The 20,904-nt window shown below is 35.7% G+C and overlaps 1 protein-coding gene across 1 annotated transcript in view; it reads left to right on the top strand.

Annotated features, from left to right (window-relative positions):
- The window catches only part of NMI (N-myc and STAT interactor), a 63,014-nt gene extending 55,395 nt beyond the window's left edge, over positions 1-7,619 (top strand). The window contains exons 8-10 of the mRNA XM_044669126.1: positions 6-118; positions 5,228-5,334; positions 6,740-7,619. Of these exons, the coding sequence (XP_044525061.1) occupies positions 6-118; positions 5,228-5,334; positions 6,740-6,955 (436 nt within the window). The 3' untranslated portion in view covers positions 6,956-7,619. The remainder of the gene's footprint in view (positions 1-5; positions 119-5,227; positions 5,335-6,739) is intronic.
- Positions 7,620-20,904: the final 13,285 nt, after the last annotated feature.

Here is a 20,904-nt window from a genome sequence, read left to right on the forward strand (position 1 = left end):
ATGAGAGACAAATTAGCACTGAGTTTCAGTAAATCCCAGAATGGGGGTGGAGAAGTAGAACACGTGGAGTATAATATAAATACCCAAACAGCGGTTATTACATTTCTTCAAAATGGAGGTATGTATGGGTTGTACACACTGGAAAGTTCATAGTGATTGTTACTCTTTCAGGATGCCTTGGTCTTTGAAAAAAAATTCCCTGTTATTTCTTAACTTTAAGCTTTATTAATCTCATATTGAAGCCAGCTTGGTATCATACACAAAGGACTGCCCTTGACATCAGAAAGATCTAGTCCTCTTAACACAGACTAGCTGTGTGTTTGTGATTATGGGAGCTACTTAACAACTCAGTGCCCCCAGATAGCTTTCAAAGGGGAGAGATTATGGGAGATTCAAACTGTACATGTATATAGAGTTTACTAACAAGCTTGAAATTATAAGTAAGCCCACAAAAATGTCTTTTAAAATTGCCCTCTTTAGCATAATAATAGAATGGTACAATGGCACTTCAATTTGTAGGGTCCAAATTGAAATCCTGCTTCTGACTCTTACTTGCTGTGTGAAATTTCAAAATTGTTTGGCTCTTCGTCTTTAAGATGAGGGGGTTGTGTTGGATGACTTTTAAGAGATTAGCCCAGACAGGGTCAAAGTGGTATAAAACAGAGAGTAATTGTTTTTAATGGCACTGTACATCAGATACACAAATCTGTTAGGTCAGTACCCAATCTGGATCAGTTTTGCTTCAACAGTCTTTATAAATGTGAAAGAAATGACTAGTTCAGTGGAGTGCCTTAGTGAATTCAATAGCTGACTCATCTCGTTTTCAATTATGATTCTGGAAGAGTCTCTATTAACAGATTGTCCAGTCCAAGGATTCGTATTTAGAATTTAAAAATCAGACATCCTATAAAAATATTTTTAAATGGTGTACAAATGAATTTGAAGAACAGATGGAGAGGCAAATGAGCACTGAGCTTCTGAAAACCCCAGAATAGGGGGAGAGAAATAGCATGTGGCTGATGATAAACATCTTATTCTTACTACTTCATTCTTGACCAAGTTCCCTGTCCATTTGTAGTTTCTGTTTAAGATATACTATAGATACTGATGCCATGTAGTATTGTCTATACAAACTGTCTATACCGTTGTACAGCATAGTCTGGACAACATTCTTTATCCAGATTCTATTCATGTGTATGGTTATACTGAATTTTTGCATGTGACTATAGTTCTAACTTAGGATGCCCATCAGTGCTCTTAGGATTTAGTGTAATGCCATCCACAAACAATATCCAAAGAATTTCAATATCTTTAGAGAATTCCCTTTTGATCTGGAATCTGAAATCAATTTCTTCCATGACAGTGATAATATATTTCTTGGGCATGTCTTACTGTTTTATGCAAAAATATCTTGCTAAAACAAAGGTCTGATAGTGTCATCATGTTCAAGATTCAGCTCAAATCTTAGCTTCTTTAGGAAACCTTGCTGAGTCTCCTACCCTCATTCAGTGCCCCTCCTCCAACTTGCCTTTAAGATTCCTCCTTTTAGGCTGTGTATATCTAGTATGCACATCATTATTTGCATGTTGTCTTCCCCATTAGAATCTGAACAACTTGAGAGCGGAGACTATTTTTACTTTTCTTCATATCCTGGCATTTACTTTTGTTATTACTGTCATTTAGCTGTATTCTCTAGCACGCCAGGTGTGTCCCTAAGGTTTTCTTGGCAAAGATACTGGAATGGTTTGCTATTTTCTTCTCCAGTGGATTAAGGCAAATAGAAGTTAAGTGACTTGTCCAGGGTCATGCTTAGTAAGCATCTGAAACTGGATTTGAACTCAGGGCTTCCTGATTCCAGGCCCAGCACTCTATCCATGATGTGACCCAATTGTCTCCAGCACATAATACATGCTTGTTAAATGTTTGATGACTGACTAGAAATGTTATAGAAATCAATGACAATAAGAACAATGAATGATGACATTCCAAAAGGAGAATTGTCTCTAATTGGAACAGATACCAAAATATTAAGAGAGGCAGAAAATTAAGGTGGAAAATCACAGATGTGGGTAAATGTCAATGTCCTGCTTACCTCTAAAGGAGGGGACTGACTCCTTAATTTCATTTTGTAGAGGAAAAAGTGAAATATTAATGTTTCTTCTTTTAATCCCACACCAGGCTTCTATCTGGGTTGCAACTATTGGTCCATCCTCTTAAAGAACTGCCTTCAGGTTAAATATGAATGAATAAATGAAAAAAAAAAGTATTAATTACTTTGTGACCATGATAGAAGCCCAGGGATACAAATACAAAGCAAAGAAAGCTCCTTGAGAAGCTTCTATGATATTTTTACAGGGTAGATAACATAGAAGGGAATTCTGGCAAGGGTGGAGCATTCTATTTGGCAAAAGGAGCATAGATCCTATCCAGTAACAGTGGCAGAGTTGGTGTGATTATAGCTCATAATTCCAGACTGGAAGGGATTAGGAATATTCAACCAACAGAAAGGGGGCTGGACAGGAGAGTGAAGTGAAGCATAGCTAAAGCTTTCCTAAAATAGTGTGCCAGGAGAGGATGTCATCCATCAGCAGAGCAAGTCACTGGGAGGGGATCTCTAAATTAGTGTAGATTAAAGCCCACTACAGATGAAACCAAATAAAGTAGAAGTGGAAATGGGCCTGACCATACAGATGAGATGACCGTTAGTGAAGCTAGATTTGAGTCATGTATCTTGGAAGTTTTGCAAAAAAACCCAAAACCCAACCAAACCAACAACTCCTACACTAAAAACAGCTTTTTGTTATAGAAATCATAGCAGATCTTTCCCTTTTTATATATCAACCTGTTATCTTTCCAGTTTCATTTTTAAATGTTCAGGGTTAAGAGTGAAGAGAGACAATGGTTTGTCTTAAGTGGGAATCTTTGCCAAGCTGCTTGTGAACTTGTTTTTCACACATTCTTTTTGCTCATCCACCATCTTCCTTTAATGAAGTGTTTTGAATGAATTTGTATTCTAAACTAGTATAACCCTATCTCTTCAAATGGCAAAGAAATATGTTTTTCCTGGCTAAGGTGATTTCTAGGTTCTTTAGGTCACTTGACTGTGGTGATTGATCTTAACCAATTAAAATTTCCCTAGCAAATAATGATGGTGTGTTGATGGCTCTGCTTTTATCCATTTTCCATCTATTTTTTGACATCAAACATTTACTTAAGTGGCATGCCTTTATTTAATTCTCATTGTCTTTCTAATTTGTTATTGATTTTGATCTCTGCTCTAACTAGCCAATGGTGCATATAGGAAGATGATTTGAAAATTACTTCCACAGATATGGCTAGTTATTTTCTCCTTGTGAAGGTAACAAATTTCAATTTTTTGAGATGTTTCTCAGTGTTTCTTTTACTATTGTAAAGAATGTGTTTAGGATGTACATAAGACTTCTACAAAATCTCAATTATATTTTTAAAGAAATAGTCTCAATTTCTATTTCTTCAATCAGAACCATTTAAAAATTTTTCTTTCCAACTTTTGTCTTTTGTCTAATTTTGGCTAGCAAACTATTCTGATTTAATTTGGAATTTTTGTTGAGTTCTTTGTTGAACTGAATTTGTTGAATTTATCCTGAGTGATCCCCTATATTATATTATAATAATATATATATATAATATAATAATAAGTTTTGGCTCAGAGACTACTACAATTATCTTTATGGTGGTCCTTTTTAAAATGTTTATATAATGAGTACTGAAAAGCGATATGACTAAGTGTCTAATGGAATCATGTGTTTGTCATTGATGGACACAAGATAAAACTACCGACACCTTTCTCTTTGCTTTTCTAAGAATATTTATGAGTTATTCTTTCATTTATGGTGAGAATGTCAAGAATAGGATTCAATTCTGAAAGTAGTGTCAACCTCTTTGATGGTCACTTCAGAAGGATCTCACATTTAGTTAATGTTCATGGATAGTCTCAAAGCTTTTTAAAGACAAGCTTTCCTCTTTTTTTTTGGTCATTATGAGACAGTGCCTGCAGAAACAAAAGGTGGGAGAAGGAGGAGATACAGAGTATGGAAAATTATTTAATATTTTTCTTTGTTTCACCCTTGTTGCCATAGCTAAGGAATTCTTCAGCAACCCAGGAGGGTCACCTCTTAGGCTTATTCAAGTAGGATATTGTTGAAGATTTTTTACAGAGTAGGTTCTTGATTAATGTTTATTGAATTAAATTGAACTTCCTTCCCTTTAGAATTTCAATTATGTTATCTTTTCTCATTTGTCTTCAGTGAAACCGGTTAATTTTTTAAAATTAATTTCGTATTATTATGAACTTGAAAACTAACAAGCATGTATGTTTCTTATTTAAAGAATAGAAAAAGGGGGCAGCTGGGTAGCTCAGTGGAGTGAGAGTCAGGCCTAGAGACAGGAGGTCCTAGGTTCAAACCCGGCCTCAGCCACTTCCCAGCTGTGTGACCCTGGGCAAGTCACTTGACCCCCATTGCCCACCCTTACCAATCTTCCACCTATGAGACAATACACTCAAGTACAAGGGTTAAAAAAAAAAAAAGAATAGAAAAAGAGAATTATATATGATTCATCTTTCTTCTAAAGGAGATATTAAACTTAACATGGTTTACTTCCTGGAAAGAAGGTCTATATAGACTAAACAGTTTTCGGACATGGTCAATAAGAGCTTTGTCTTGCTTGGCTTTGCCTTTTTATTGCAAAAGTTTTGTTTTCTTTTCCCCCCTCTACTGGGAATTAGAGGAGGAGGAGGATTTGTGTTCATTGAAAAGAAATTAATTGAACTAAAAAATTAATATGGTAGTAAAACAGTTCTGTTTGTGTTCCCTTCTAAGATTCTTTCTACTGTCTCCCACATTTTCTTAGTGCTTCATCAGTACCCTTTTTTTCTTTTTCTCTTTGTTTTTGTATCACTGACTTTACTCTCCAAGTGTCTCTCCCTTTTCCCCAATAAATAAAAGCTCTCCATTGTAACAAATAAGAATAGCCTAGCAAAACGAATTCCCACTTTGGTTATTCTTGGAAATGCATGTTTTCATCTGCACCTCTCTGTGACGACATTTAAAAATAATAGCAACAAAAACTAAAATTTTAATTAGCAGTAATAGTCTAAATAACTTTGGAGGGAATAAGTTTTAATTTTTATGTAAAAAAAAGTTTTTCTTCTGGTAAACAAATATAAACTTAAAAAATTATTTTCTAGTTGCTGATAATATTCTCAAGCACAAGAAATATCCTCTTCATACAAATACCAGCTGCTATCAGGTTGTTGTTTCCCCGCATATGGAAAAACATATCAAGAAGCTACAGGTAAGGAGATTTTAAAAAATGCCTCATTTTGAATAATCTGGTAGTAGCATTTCAAATCTTACCAATGATGAATAGTTCTGTCTGGGTGTGGTTTTGACATTTCTTTAGGACTTTATTGGTCACCTTATTATGAAATAAATTATTATTCATTATGTATTATAATTTATTATTAAATATATTATTTTTCTTCCCTGAATTGTTCAGAAAATTGTACCAATCTTCATTTTTTAAACATATGGACATATAGGTTACATTTCTTAGCTTCCCTTAGTGTTGTGAACTTGAATGAGTCATCTAACCTCAATATTAGTTTCCTAAGCTTTAAAATGAAGAGATTATAATACTTGCCCCACCAAAGTGATAATGGACATGAAATGCCTCTTACCCATAAGTAGTGATTGTTATAATGATGATATTTATATATACTACAGATTATGCTTAGACATCATCTTTCTACTAGCTGTTGATTAGAATTTTTCTTAAAGCATAACTTTTACCAGAAAGAGAATAAACTTATTTGAAGCTCAGAAGTCAAATTTATATATATCATCTTACATATGAATGAAGCATTACATAGTAAGAGGGATAGTGCCTGAGCTCATGATTTCAGCAATATGGACAACTCCTGGTTGAGGAAACTCCCTCTTCCTCTGCAGGTTGGCATCTTCTCGCAACATACTTGTATTGGGTGGTTAATTTGTCAAAGGTCACATAGCTAGGATATATCAGAGGCAGAATTTGAACCTAAGACTTTCTGGCTGCTAGACCATCTCTCTTTCCACTATGCCATGGTGTTTCTTTATGTTGATATTTAGGGAAAGGTATCTCTATATTGGGTATTAGAAACCACAATTAAGATCTCTTCTGAATATGTTTTTTCGGTGTATACTGGCTCTTCATTTAAGACTTGTAGAGACCATATTGTATGATGCAAAATATAATAGCAGACAGTGGAAAGAGGGAAAAAAACATGCAAAAATTTCATTATCATTTTGTTCACAGGTAATTATTTCATTTCCTACTTAATAATACCCCTGTCATTTTATATAATTACATGATTAAGTTATAAAGATTAAAAGTAAAAGGGTGTAAATATTTATCTCATTAGAAACTAGCTTTATTTACAAGACCATATGGTCAATAACTACTTAAAAGAATTTCATCACAGATATGAAAAAATCTACTTTCCTACTAAAAAAAGAAAATGAACCATCATTTTTATAAAGTGTATGAATCAGAGTCATGCCTTTAGGGCATTGGTTAACTGTGGTAGGAAAACTAGATATCAAATGCAAGTTAATAGGAGATAGAAATACTTTTTTTCCCCTGAAAGTTTGTTTAGACTATTTAGGACATATAGGAGTACCTCACAGGTATTTTGCTTTTTTTTTTTTTCCCCTTCTAGGTATTCTCAGGAATTTCTAAGAGGACCGTTCTTCTTACGGGATTTAAAAATATTCAAGATGATGAAGAAAGTATAGAAGAGGACATTTTTATTCATTTTCAGAAAGGGTCAAATGGAGGAGGGGATATAGATGTTGTCAAATGTGCCCTCAAAAAACCTCAAATAGCATATTTTGAGGCTGATTTAGATGAGGGATTCTTAACCTGGGCACCATGAGCTTATTAAAACATATTTTTTGATAACTATATTTGATTTCCTTTTCAATCCTATGCATTTTATGCATTTAAAACCATTTTCTAAGAAGGGGTGCTTAGACTAATCGGACTATAAAAGGCATCTTGTAATCCTCAAAAAAACATAAGAATACTTACTGGACACAAAATTCTATGTACTATAAACACATTGATTTGAAGTTATTTTCTTATGACTAATAAAAAATAGACTTTGCTTTTTAATTTTTACTTGCCCTTAAAAGAAAAATACATTCTTTTAATTTTTTATTCTTACTTTGTTTCTAAGATTCTGAATACTTGAGAGCTCAGGTCAGTAAAATGCCAAATCATAATTCCAGAGGACTAACGATGAAGCATGAAGCATGCTACCTACCACCTGTCAGAGAGGTGATGGACTCAAATAGAGAATGAGATAAACATTTTGGGGCATGGCCAATGTAGGAATTTGTCTTACTCTATTATAATGCTTGATTGCATGTTTTCTATGCATTTTTTCTAATTTTTTTCTTTCTTTTTTCCCTCTCAAGTGGGGAAGGAGCAGGATGGAGGGAAGGGGAAAATGCTTATTAATTAAAATTTGATTTTAAAAGATGCTGAATAAAAGGTCATTATTAACATCATTCAAATTAAATGATGGAATATTTACCGGCATATGGGAATATTGCTTATAATGGAAGCATAAAGAAAGGTAGAATTTTAACTTTTCATTATCTTTTTAAAATTTTTGAGTGCCTCTATTCATAGGATAATATAGAGGTACCATGAGGAATACAAAGGGGTATAAGACACAGTCTTTGCCTTTGCAGAAGTTTATGATCTATATGGGGGGAGAATCTATATGGGGGGAGATTTCTCTAGAACTTTTTGGGCAAAAAAATTATTTGAGGCAAACTGATACCTCATAATTTTAATGATTACAATGCATGTAGGGAAGATGCCCCCTTTTAAAAAGTAGCATCTATAAGAAGTGCATCTTACAACTTTCATTCCTACAACTAACAAGAAACTATACTTTGTGGAAGTTTATTAAGAATCTAGTTTGTAAAATGGGAAATATTAAGTATTGTTTTTTCTTGTCTAAGAAGTTCTTTTTTAGACTCTTAAAAAGGTGAGTGATAGACAATAACAATTAGAAGATGTTCTGATCTGAGATATCTCTTTAAATGAAAATCTTGGAGTTCAAAGTCCTACTATCAATCAGAGAACAGTGAAGAGTTGAAGGACCAAGAATAGAAGATCACTATTCTCTATTTAGAGATTTAAAGGCTTAAGGACTAATTGATCCCCTCCCCCTGATAAATGGATATGTAACCACAAGATCATTAAGATCCCTGCAAAAGTACTTGATCTCTTTCTCTCAAGAGATTCTTCTGGTCATTTTGGAATGCTTAACCAAAACTGGTCAATGAGCTCTATGGACCATTCATCTGATATGAAGGTTAGCAGATTTTCAGCAATGTGGCTAGAGATTCCTCCATCCCCAGAAAATAAAGGGCAGGCTTCTTGCTTTATTTATTAATTTGTTTTTAGGGTTTTATTTAATTGATTAATTAAGAAAAATTTTCCAAGATTACATGATTCATGTTCTTTCTCTCCCCTCTACCCACCCCCCTTCCATAGCCAACACACAATTCCACTGAGTTTTACATGTGCCTCCATATTATTGCACTAGGGTGATCATTTAGAGTCTACATCCCCAATCATATCCTCATTGACCCATATGATCAAGCAGTTGTTTTCCTTCTGTGTGTCTACTCCCACAGTCTTTCTCTGGATGTGGAGAGCTTTCTTTCTTATAAGTCCCTCAGAAATGTCTTGGATCATTGCATTTCTGCTAGTAGAGAAGTCCATTACATTCGGTTGTGCCACAGTGCATCTTGTCTCTGTGTACAAGGTTCTCTTGGCTCTGCTCCTTTCACTCTGCATTCATTTCTGGAGGTCTTTCAAGTTCACATGGAATTCCTCCAGTTCATTATTCCTTTGAGCACAATAGTATTCCATCACCAACAGATACCACAATTTGTTCAGCCATTCCCCAACCAAACGGAATCCCCTCATTTTCTTTTTTTTTTTTTTTTTTTAAACCCTTACCTTCCATCTTGGAGTCAATATTGACTCCAAGGCAGAAGAATGGTAAGGGTAGGCAATGGGGGTCAAGTGACTTGCCCAGGGTCACAAAGCTGGGAAGTGTTTGAGGCCACATTTGAAACTAGGACCTCCTGTCTTTAGGCCTGGCTCTCAATCCACTGAGCTACCCAGCTGCCCCTCATCCCCTCATTTTCTAATTTTTTGCCACCACAAAGAGTGTGGCTATAAATATTTTTGTACAAGTCTTTTTCCTTATCTCTTTGGAATATAAACCCAGTAATGGTATGGCTGGATCAAAGAGTAGACAGTCTTAAAGCCCTATGGGCATAGTTCCAAATTGACTTCCAGAATGGTAGGATCAATTCACAACTCCGCCAGCAATGCATTAATGTCCCTATTTTGCCATGTCCCCTCCAAGATTTATTACTTTCCTTTGCTGTCATGTTAGCCAGTCTTCTAGGAGTGAAGTGGTACCTCAGAGGTGTTTTGATTTGCATTTCTCTATAAGATATTTAGAACACTTTTTCATGTGCTTATTGGTAATTTTGATTTCTTTATCTGAAAATTGCCTATTCATGTCCCTTGCCCATTTATCAATTGAGGAATGATTTGATTTTTTTTTTGTGCAATTGATTTAACTCCTTATATATTTGCATAATTAGACCTTTGTCAGAGATTTTTGTTATATTTTTCCCAATTTTGGCTTCCCTTCTAATTTGCATTGCATTGGTTTTATTTGTACAAATCCTTTTTAATTTCCTGTAATCAAAGTTATTTATTTTATATTCTGTAATTTTTTCTAACTCTTGCTTAGTCTTGAAATTTTTCCTTTCCCAAAGATCTAACAGGTATACTATTCTGTGTCTGCCTAATTTGCTTAAAGTTTCCTTCTTTATATTCAAGTGATTTACCCATTCTGAATTTATCTTGGTGTAGAGTGTGAAGTGTTGATCTAAATCTAATCTCTCCCATAATTTTCCAATTTTCCCAATAGTTTTTGTCAAACAGTGGATTTTTGTCCACAAAGCTGAGATCTTTGCTTTTATCCTACATTATCTTGCTGAGGTCATTTACCCCAGGTCTATTCCACTGAGCCTCCCTTTTGTCGCTTAACCAGTACCATATTGTTTTGATGACCACTGCTTTATAGTGCAGTTTAAGATCTACTACTGCTAGACCCCACTCCTTCACCTTTTTTTCATTATTTCCCTTGATATTCTTGATCTTTTGTTCTTCCAAATGAACTTTGTTAGATTTTTCTAATTCAGTAAAAAAGTTTCTTGGTAATTTTATAGGTATGGCACTGAATAAGTAAATTAATTTGGGTAGGATTGTCATTTTTTTATGTTAGCTCATCCTACCCATGAGCAATTAATGTTTTCCAATTGTTTAGATCTAGTTTTAATTGTATGGAAAGTGTTTTGTAGTTGTTTTCATATAATTGCTGTGTTTGTTTTGGTAGATAGATTCCTAAGTATTTTATATTGTCTAGGGTGATTTTAAATCGTGTTTCTCTTTCTAACTCTTGCTGCTGTGATGTGTTGGAAATATATAGAAATGCTGATGATTTATGTGGGTTTATTTTGTATCCTGCCACTTTGCTAAAGTTATTTCCACTAGCTTGATTCTCTAGGATTCTTTAAGTAGACCATCATATCATCTGCAAAGAGTGATAGCTTGGTCTCCTCACTGCCTATCTTAATACCTTCAATTTCTTTTTCTTCTTTTAATTGCTACTGCTAGTGTTTCTAGTACCATAGTTAAACAAAAGAGGTGATAATGGGCATCCTTGTTTCACTCCTGATATTATTGAGAAGGCTTCTTATTTATCCCCATTGCAGATGATGCTTGCTGATGGTTTTAAATATCTACTGTTTATTATTTTTAGGAAAGGTACTTCTCTTTCTATACTTTCTAGTGTTTTCATTAAGAATGAGTACTGTATTTTGTCAAAGGCCTTTTCTGAATCTATTGAAGGGGTAAGCTTCATGTTATGGGGTAAAGGTGGAGTCAGTTGTCTGTTAGGTGAACTTTAAGAACAGTGCTGGTAAGAGGAGTCAGGATGGTAGAGTAAGGACTCAGTTCTAGTCTCTAATCCGGGTAGGAAGCCTACAGTGGAATAACTTGGGCAGGTATCTCAGACCCAAAGGGATCCTGAATTTCAATCACTGAACCTGCAATCTCCTAGTAGGCTAATAATAGTGACTGAGTCCTTTAGCAGTGTACTGGAAATTCCATATAGGGATAACCTAACTTGAAAGACCCCAAACCTGGATCAGGACCTTGGAGAGTTCAGCCCAAGAAGTCTAGGATCTGAAACTCACCTAGCATCCCTTTGGGAGCACTAAAAGCTTATAGGCCCCCAGCTGAACTGTAAAAACATGTCTAGATTGTCAGAGGGCAAAATCCAGGATAGATGAAGTACAAAGTCAAGAAATAGGCTAGAACAGTGGTTCCAAAACTTTTTTGGCCTACCGCCCCCTTTCCAGAAAAAATATTACTTAGCCCCCTGGAAAATAATTTTAAAAAAATTTTAATGGCAATTAATAGGAAAGATAAATGCACCTGTGGCCATCACTGCTTCCCCTGGATCGCTGCAGCACCCACCAGGGGGCGGTAGCGCCCACTTTGGGAATCACTGGGCTAGAAGAAGGAGCAAGGAAGAAAAAAATCCCATCATAGTTATTATGATAAGAAAACTCAAGGCAGAAACCCATAGAAAGAGAATGACTCAAATATCTATAAGCAAAACCTCAGAAAAATGCAATATGGATACAAATAAAATAAGCATTACTAGAAGAGTTAAAGTAAGAGTTAAAAAAGGATAAAAATGATTTCAAAAATTAATGAGGGTGTTAGAGGAAAGATGGGGAAACAAATGAAAGCTAGGTAAGAAAGACATGAAAAGATAGTTAATAGGTTGGAACAAGAGGAGCAAAAGTTTACCAAGGAAAATAACTCTAAAAATTAGAATTGATCATTATAAACTAATGAATGGACACAGCTAGGTGGTGGTACAGTGGATAGAGTTCTGGGCCTGCAGTCAGAAAGATTCATCTCCCTGTGTTCACATTTGGTCTGAGATACTTGCAAGCTGTGTGACCCTAGGCAAGTCACTTAACACTGTTTGCTTTAGTTTCCTTATCTGTACAATGAACTAGAGAAGGAAATGGCAAACCACTCCAGTATTTTTGCCAATAAAATCTCTAATGGGATATAATGCAAAAGATGCAAGAGAGGTTTTGCTCTTGCAGGGGTGGTGGTGGGGGGAGAACTGAAAACTTCTGGCAGTTGAGCCTGAGAATTCTGAGAGAGTTCAGTCAGTCCCTGATGCTTGAGCAGAGTGGAAAGGTCAACCAGAGCTCTATTGGCTTTTGGTTTTCTTTGGCCTGTGTTTGTCTTTAGACAATTTGTACCTGGCTAATTTCTCTGGACCTCTCCCTGACCTTGTCCATATTACTTCCCTGTTTTCCCTGCCTGTTTTCCCAGGGCTCTGAGAGGCAGGGTGGTTTTTGGGTTTTTAGTGAAAAGACTTTGTGGGTTTAGTTTTCCCCAATAGGCAAGTAGGACATCCTTGAATTCAAACTATCCCTTTAGTACACCCTCTAACCTTAAAAGCAGTCAGGTTCTCTCAGTCTAACCCATTCCTGAGACCCTCCCCCATCTTGAGTTTCTCCCTAGCAGTTGTCAGAAACCCCAATCCCTTCTCTCCTTCCAGACCACCCTGAACTATTAATAAACCTTTAGTTACCTAATTAGACCCTCTGGAGAATCTTTGTGTTGAAAAAAACTAGGCAAAGGTGAAGGGGAGGAATAATTCTCTTATTTCCTAAGGGAAACTGGAGGCATCCATCTTGGGAGGAAGTAGTTGCCCAACACTTCCTCTTGAATCCCTTCAGTTTCATTGACAGGGAGGAGCCTTGTGGTTCCTCCTTTGAGGACTTGAGAAACTGACAAGAAAGCCCTCAAGTCAGATTCAAACCACTTCTGACTGGCCCTATTCCTTGTGTCTGTAAAAGTACCTTTCCTTCCTGGAAGGGTTCAGCCCATTTCCCCCCAGTGTCCTCTGTTTCTAGCCTGAGTGTCTAGTCTATGATAGCTGCCTCTCCTGAATACCTCACCTGTACCCTTAACCATCCTAATACTGTCTTGTCCATTCCTCCCTAAACTCAGCCATCCCTTTCATTCCTCTCCTATTACCTCAATCATCTTTACCCCTCCATCACTCAACTAGGGAAGGAGATCACACCCTCCTAACTTTAGTGTACCCCCCATTTTTATCCATAACAGGGATCATAAGGAGTCAAATGGGACTGAAAAATAACTGAATATCAAGAAAAACTAATAGTTCCAGAAGGCATCAAAAAGCAAAAAAGAAAGAAAGAAAGAAGGCAAAAGAATGTATAGTACCTTATAGGAAAAACAATTGATTTAAAAAACAAATTGAGGAGAGATCCCTTAAGAGTCATTGGATTCCTCGAAAGCCATGAACTTAAAAGACCCTAGACATATTTTAAGAAATGATAAAAGAACATTGCCCAGATATTTTAGAACTACAGGGAAAAGCAAAAGTAGAAAGACTTCTGCCCACTTCTTGAAACAAACCCCCAAAGAAAAACTTATTGGAATATTATTGCCCAAATCCAAAGCTCTAGGTCAAAGAATAAATATTGCAAGCAGCCAGAGATAATTCAGATACCAATATGCCACAAACAGATCATGCAAGATTCAACTTTACATTCTTATACAGGAAGATATGTAGTTCCCTCAGAACTCTATCCACAGAGGTCATAAAGAAAATCTAATTAGACAAAGGACCTAGGGGTGACAGTTATGTTTTTATTTTTTCAAAAGAAGAACAGAAAGGGTTCATAAGGAGAATATATTGGAAGGAGGTGGGGAGAAGGAGGAAATTATCTCACATAAATGGGGTACACAAGTAGAAGTATATACAACAAGGAAGGGATAGTAAATGGTGAGCAGGTGACACTTAAACCTCATTCTCATCTGAACTGATCAAAGAAAGGAAGTATGCGTTTATACATAGTTAGGTACAGAAGTACATCTTACCCAATAGGTAAGGCTATAAGGGAAAGGAGGGTAAGAAGAAGGATACTTTAAAGCTGTGGTTAGAAGGAAAACAAAATAGGAGTCAAGGGAAAAGGAAAAAGAACAACATAAGAGAATAGGATGGAGGGACATATACATTGTTAATCATAACTATGAATGGGAAGAGTATGAGATCACTAATGAAATCAGAAATAAGAATCCAACAATATGTTGCTTACAAGAAATACACTTGAAACAAAAAGATGCATAGTTCAAATAAGGGGATGGAGAAGAATCTATTATGCTTTAGCTGAAATAAAGCAAAACCAACAAAACAGGGATAGCAATTATGATATTAAACAAAACAATAACAAAAGCAGACTAATTAGATTTACAGGGATAAATACGGAAAATATATTTTTGTTAAAGTGAATGATAATAAATTAATAACAATACTAAATAAATATGACATAGCCTCATTGTCAAGACTGGCACTTGTGCACAGTCAGCACTCTGGGAGCTACTCTGTTTTCCCTCTTCCCAGTGCCAGAGGATATTTTTTGCATACCCCACTGTGATATTGGAAATTTGAGGGTCCTTGAACTAATTTTGAGGTCCCTGATCTAATGTTCTTGTGGACATTTAGATCTCTTTCAAACTACATTTCCCATGATTCCTCTTGTGAAATCAGGTGGGCAGGAAGTGTAATTACATAACCAAGAGTATAAAGACTGAGGAAGGCATTGGTACTTCCTCTATTTTTGGTGATTTGGAGTGGAGCCAGGATGGGAGGAAGAGGTAACAGGGTCCGTGTATTTTGAACTAACTCAACAGGCACATGGCTTCATTTTTCCAAATGGATTTCAATAAACCCTTTGAAACCATGATATTTTTAATTTTATCACTCTATATTAATTTTATTTCTTACACCTCCCCTCTGTCCAGCCATCCAAAGCAAACACATTCTCCCTCAACTTTCTCCAGTAATCCAGGGGTTCACAGACAGTTTGAATTTGCCCTCTGGGCACTTGATCTTGGAAAAGGTTCACCAACCCTGATATATAGCATACCAAATTACATGGCATCTAAGTTCTTAAAGGAAATATTAACTGAGTTATAGAAGAAATGAGAAATGGAAAGTAAAACTGTCTATCTTTAATAAAACAATAATGGTGAGGGACTTCAGTTTCCCTTTTTAGATATAGATTACTCTAATGAAAAAAAGAGAAAAGTTAGATATAATGAACACCTGTAGAATACTGAAAGGGAAAAGGAAAGAGTGTACTATGATGGGACCTTCACAAAAGCTAACTATATTACTGTATAAAGAACTCGAAAATGTAGAAAAACAGAAATATGAAATATTTCTTTTCCTGACTACAATACAATAAAAATATATTTAGTAAAGACCCTTTTATAGGACAGGAAATAGAGTACTTAGGTAATCCTATTTTAGGACAAACAATGAAGAAGCCATAAATGAACCCTCAAAGGAATTGATAATCAAAGGGGAGCACATTAGATGGGGACTTGTGAATGCTAGTACTCTTATGGGGAAAGCAGGAGAGTCAACTTAAATATTTATCTGGGTTCAGAAGGGTGAGTAGGAGACAGGAATGGACAATAGTCTGGGACCAAACAAGCCAGGGAAACTGTGTTTAGCTATTTGGGGAAATGACAGTTGACAGGAGTGACAGTTATTCCTTAACTGTCACTCTGCTCCATCTAGACAAGGAGTCTGTGAAACCAGCAAGTAAATGACAAGAGGGCTTATAAACAAGTTTAATTAAGGGAACTATAGTCTAAAGTATGGGAATAGGGGTTTCTATACTTCCAGACTGTGGGCAAACCACAGGGTCAGGGGAGGGACTTATCTACATTGAACCAAAAACCAAAGCAAGACAGGGCCCAAAGAATAGCAGGCTGAAGTGGGTATCCTCACAGCAGAGTCCTGACACACTCCAGCGATGGTACTGCTTTCCCAGGTCTTCAGCCAGTATTCCTTCAATTGGGTAAGTCAGGGAGCTAAACCAACCTGACCTGACTAGCAACTCAGGTTAGATTTTATAGTCTCTACCTAACCTCCCACAGGCAAAATGACTTTCCTCCTTCCAGATATCAGGAAATCAGGGTACAAACTCCTCTTCCTCTGAGGTCTCCCAGGAGACAGTTAAACTTGTCCCCAACCACCATGGAGTCCATCCCAGAGAGAACAGCCACACTTCCTGCTTCCCCATTCCATTTAGAATCCTTCAGCCCTGCCTGCAAAGTCTCCTAAATACTCATTTATTAATCTTCCTCACAACAGTACAAAAAAACCCCAACAAAAACAAAACCTTTTGGTGTTTCTATTAGAATCCTGAAAGGCAAAGAAATCAGCTGCTTTTCCCAGACAGATCCTATCATTGACAGTTGGGTTTGGAAAAAGGGAAGAGAGGGGGACAGAAAGGATGATAGAGGCTATAGGATAATACACATTAAGTTTTTGTTTCAAAACAATTCAGCCTAAAGAATCTATGCAAGAAGCCATCAAAGCCCGTGACGCTTAGCACAGACACCTTACATCAAATACTTATTGCAGTTTTGATTAGGAAAAGTTCCTCCCTCTATTCAGCCTCTTCTATAGCATCTTCCTTTTATAATAGTGTCTCATTCCTTATTTCCAATAATGATTTGCTACATACCCTGAGTGTCTATGGATTTGCCCTTGCCTTGTTCTTTGTTGTTCTTTTCTGTTTCCCAGTTATTTTCAGATCCCTAAACTCTAATACAAGTCAAGTCCAGATTGAATTGAAGTCACTTCAATTAAAAAGAAAAGGGGGATATGCAGGAAGCCATCAAAACCCGTGACATTTAGCACAGCTTGTCACCAGCTCTGACAAACCAGCAAAGCAGGTGTCAGAAGGATGGAAATTTCTCACTCAGTTTCCCCTAGGTGACTTTTCTCATTAGCATTCACTTGTATTAAAACTATTACAATCAATATTCTTATTCAGCCCCAGAGAAACACAGAAAAACAATACAGGTTCATGGCAAGAACAACCACAGTCACAGACTATATACACTATCCGAAAATAAAACCCTAAACAAACCCCCATAATACAGAAACTTCTCCTAGAAGTCACCTTACAACAAACCAGCATATAGTGAGTTAATGTTAAAGATTTTAAATCTGTAACTCAGATTCCCATACACAGGTGGCTGCAAGAACAGGGCAGAATACTCTCCAAGTTTTCACCCTCCTCGATCCGAAATGGTACAGAAATTTAATATAAAAGAACAGTGAATGAAATATGAAGAAATTGTCTCCCATGAAAAAGCCTGTATGTTCTCACCACTGTAGCCCAAGAGATATGTCAAACATACCTAATACATTGTCTCCAAAGATAAGATGTATGGTGGGAATGGAATTTATGCCAACATTGATGTAATCCTGAGAAAAATGATATAAAAATTAAAATCATCAGATGGCACTTCAGATCAGCCACTGCAAACCTACTGGGTCTCTAGCTCTTTTCATTCCATTTTTGCTCATTTGTCCTGCTCCCTAGGGGAACTGGACTGCTGGTAATCCCCCTTTGCCCCCTAGCAAATCTAGAAGATGAATTATGTTTATATGAAAACACTCATAAATACTGTAAAGGAGAACTTATAGATCAGAAGAGGATACTAAATCATGGCATGTTTAAGTTAAGTCAAAAATTAAACAAAACAACAAAAAAATATAAAATTAACTTTCTTTTAACATCTGGCATCATATACTTTATAGTAGTTCAAGGTTTGCAAAGTTCTGTACATGTTAATTCATTTGATCCTCAAAGCAATTTTGTGAGTTAATTTAAATTAATTAAAATTAAATTAATTTAAATGTAAATTAAATTAAAAAAATTAAACCCATTTTATAGATAAGGAAATTGAGTCTGATTAGAACTCAAATCTTCTTGACTCCAGGCCTAGCATTCTATCCACTGTGCCACCTAGTTGTAAAATTAGGAATAATTTTGTCTTTATGAGAGTCATTTGCCACCCACTTGTAGAAAAAATTGTTGTAGAAAAACATTTAAAACTAATTTTTATTAAATAATTTCTGAAGCTTAGGTTGTATGGAATACATTTTGTCTTTGAATTGCCTATGTAGTCTTGGTGTTGCTGTTCCCTGGAGTTAAGTACTGATCATTGATACAAATAAAAAGAAAATAGCAAGACTATTCAAAATGGTCTAAATAAATATTTTAAAAACTTTGAAAAGCATGTTGTATTATCTGTTACCTGTTATTGTATTCTAATCATTTAGAATGTATGGTGTTTAGAGTCTGTGGCTTCTTGTGTTTTATAGGTTGGAGAAATTGTCTCAAAGATTTTAAAGTCTGTTCCCAGACTTTCTGCTGAAATTGCAACTTAAATTATTACTAGTCTGTGGCCTTTTATTATTCCTCTGTCTTCCACCCATGTGGGATTTTGCTAAATCTCAAATAACATCAAATATTAAATTAAACAAATAATATTCTTAGAATTTTTAAAGCTACCCCAGTGAAAGATCCTTAATTGTAAAAGTAAGCAAAATAATTTTGTGCTAACTTAAACATATAAAGAACACAGAGAGGTATATAATAAGGATTAATTTTGTGTCAAATCCTATGTTTTTAGTAAATACATAAAAGATATTTTATCTAATATTGTGGTCATTCTTCCAGCAGTCATTCTTCTCCTATTCCATGTAATTATATCTCCCTCTTGTGGCCTTTTGGTGAGTTGTAAAAATTGGAATTAGCAAAATAAAAATAGAAGTGTAATTATTAGGTAAACTGAAAAATGATGATTATGCACCAGAGGAATGGACTATATAGATCACCTAGATCAGTTCTCTGCCTCAGGTAGTACCATTTCTAAGTCATTTTAGACAATTATGAAACTATTCTCTTAAAGTCCTCCAGAGTAGATTTTGGAAGTGGGCAAAATAATTATTATTAGGTGGAATAATGATAAATACTAAGTTCTTAATTTCCATAATTTCTCTAAGAAAAAGACTGTGAATATTATAGGCCATTTGCCCTAACCTAACAAAGTTTACATATGGTTTAACAAAAATATGTTCTATGTCTACTCTGTGTTTCCTGAAGTCCCTAAAAATCTCTTCTACCATCTGGAGTAATCCAAACTTTTTGGGTGATACTAAACCTACACTGATTTTGAATTTAGTGCAAAAGTGGTTTAGGCATGAATGAAAATGAGTACTTACATATTATGAGGAGCAAAGTGATAGAGTTTATAGAGAACTGGCCATAGAGCCTGAAATATCTGAATTTAAGCCCTCCCTTTGACATGTTGGTTGTGTGACACTGAACAAATCACTGTATACTTTGCTCAAATGACAAATGGTTAAAGGATAAGAATAGGTGTTTTTCAAAGGAATATTCCAAACATGTGAAACAATACTATGAATCCCTAATATTCAAGAAGTGAAAATTAAAACAACTTTGATACCAAAGAAAAGTTGACTCAAAAAAAGAAAATGATGAATATTGAAGGGCTTCTGGAAAAAATAGGCACATTAATGCAATATTGATGGAGTTGCTAATCAGAAAGCAATTTATATATATGTTCCAAAGTTACTAAATTGGGCATATCTTTTGACCCAGATATACCACTATTAGTATTATCTCTATATCTCAGAGATAAAAAAAAAGAACTCTCTCTCTCTCTCTGTCTCTCTCTGATATTTATAGCAATTTTTAGTAGTGGCAAAAACCCTGGAAATTAAGGGAATACCCATCAATTGGGCAATGGCTGAACAAACTATGGTATATTAATGTAATGTAATGGACTCTATTATGTCATGAGTGAAAAGAGAGAAGTGATAGGTCCAGAAAAACCTCCAAAGAGTTGTATAAATTAATGCTGAGTGAAATGAGCAGAGCAATCTGTTGTTCAATAATAACATTGTAAAGATCAGCATCTTTAAAGACCTGACATATGCCATTGGTTCAATGAACAACCATGATTATTTTTTTTTTATTTTTATTTTATTTTTTTTTTTTTAAACCCTTGTACTTCGGTGTATTGTCTCATAGGTGGAAGATTGGTAAGGGTGGGCAATGGGGGTCAAGTGACCTGCCCAGGGTCACACAGCTGAGAAGTGGTTGAGGCCGGGTTTGAACCCAGGACCTCCCGTCTCTAGGCCTGACTCTCACTCCACTGAGCTACCCAGCTGCCCCCTGAACAACCATGATTATGACAATGACAAAGAGGTGATAGACTCAAGCTACAGAATGAGATGTACGTTTTTTTTAAACTCTTACCTTCCGTCTTGGAGCCAATACTCTGTATTGGCTCCAAGGCAGAAGAATGGCTAGGGCTAAGCAATGGGGGATAAGTGACTCGCCCAGGGTCACACAGCTAGGAAGTGTCTGAGGCCAGATTTGAACCTAGGACCTCCCGTCTCTAGGCCTGGCTCTCAATCCACTGAGCCACCCTGCTGTCCCCAAGATGCACATTTTTAAACATAACCATTATAGGTTTTTGTTTTACTTGACTATGGATATTTGTTATAAGAGTTTTAACTTTTTTTTTTAATGGGAGAAGAGGGTAGAAGCAAGAGGGAGAGAAAATAAATGTTTAATAATTGGAAGTAACATAGATATGTAAGAATAAATAAAAGACTATTAAGTTGCAAAGAAAGTGCTAATCTCTACTGGTAAACAGTTTCCTCTTCTGGGAGTTCCCTCTATCAATAAAATCAATAAAATTCTTATCCCTCTAAGAACATGGTCCTACATTAGTCTATACTTTTTCCTC

The sequence above is a fragment of the Gracilinanus agilis genome, chromosome 3, assembly GCF_016433145.1.
Source record: "Gracilinanus agilis isolate LMUSP501 chromosome 3, AgileGrace, whole genome shotgun sequence".
In the NCBI taxonomy this organism is placed as follows: Eukaryota; Metazoa; Chordata; class Mammalia; order Didelphimorphia; family Didelphidae; genus Gracilinanus; species Gracilinanus agilis.